The 1,169-nt window shown below is 67.2% G+C and overlaps 1 protein-coding gene across 1 annotated transcript; it reads right to left on the reverse strand.

Moving 5' to 3' along the window:
• Positions 1-108: 108 nt before the first annotated feature.
• On the reverse strand, positions 109-444 carry EMIHUDRAFT_258483 (hypothetical protein; the record flags this gene model as incomplete). Its single annotated transcript, XM_005760196.1, has 1 exon — positions 109-444. A coding segment is annotated over one exon (336 nt), but the record flags the coding sequence as incomplete, so codon positions are not given.
• Between the last annotated feature and the right edge of the window lie 725 nt (positions 445-1,169).

Genomic DNA, 1,169 nt, shown 5'->3' on the forward strand with positions numbered 1-1,169 from the left:
CCGTCAGCATCGGCGCCACAGGCCTCCTCCCCCCACTCATTTGATGACAGGTCGTACCGCTCAAGCGAGCAGTCGTTGACAAACTCATCGCGGCCGCGCGAACACGACCAAGCGCGGCTTCTCACGCCTCTTCAGCGTCTCCTTCCAGCCGCGGCGCCACGCGCGGCACGTCCCCTTGACGGCGTGCGCCTTGATCGGCAGCTGGGCGAGGATGTGCGGGGCGAGGTCCGGCGAGAGGAGGACCTCGGAGAGCACCCACTCGGGCTGCTCCACGAGCCGTGCGGCGTGCTCCTCCGCCACGCGCAGCGCGGCGTCGCTCGCGCCCGCCTGCGCCTCGATGATGGCGCACAGCTGCGAGCGTGAGGGACCCTGCTCCTTGATGATTACGAGCAGCTGCTCCGGCGAGAGGCCCGAGAGGCGGGCGCCGATGCGGTGGGAGGCCATGAAAAACAACTCTCCCTGTGCGGCGCGCCCCTTTCCCGGCGCGGCGTAGGTCCCCTACGGGCCCCGCTCTTTGGAAGCGGCGCGCGCGCGCACACACAAAGACGCTGCCCCCTCACACCCCGCACCGCACATCACACACCCCTCGTGGCCGTTCTTCAGTCTGCGGCCAGGGCGCGCTGCACCGGGCCAACCTGCGGCCGTCGCTACGAGCGGCGGGGCTCAACGCGGGGCAGCGCGCCGACAACGTCGAATGCGCCGCCGTGGCATCGCGGCGCCGACGACCAGGCTCAGAGGATGACCCCGGGTAAGCGTTCCCGTGCCTCGACAATTGCCGCTGGTAGGCGCGCCGCGCCGACGGCGCGAGCGGAGAACGGCGGGCCGAGATCTCGCTGTTCGGCACAAAAAGACGAGGCGCCAGAGGGGGGGTGCTGAGTTTCGGTACCCTAGACCGAGCCGGGCTGTTCTTCACCCTTCGCCGACCTAACCTAACGCCTAAAAAAAAGAGAGAGACGCACATAAATAAATAAAAACGGACACCTCTCTACTGTGAGATGGGTAAAAAGGAACAGGCCCCCGCCCTTGCGATCTTTGTGCAGGGTTCTTTGTGGGTTGTGGTCGGCGACTAGCCGGGGTCGTCCTCCCGATGGGGCCGAGCGTTTTTGATCTCTCGGTAAGTGGGGGGCCGAGCCGCCTCGGGGTGGCGGGCGGGCGGGCGTGTTGAAAAA

This window comes from Emiliania huxleyi (assembly GCF_000372725.1).
Source record: "Emiliania huxleyi CCMP1516 unplaced genomic scaffold EMIHUscaffold_7710, whole genome shotgun sequence".
NCBI classification, from domain to species: Eukaryota; Haptophyta; order Isochrysidales; family Noelaerhabdaceae; genus Emiliania; species Emiliania huxleyi.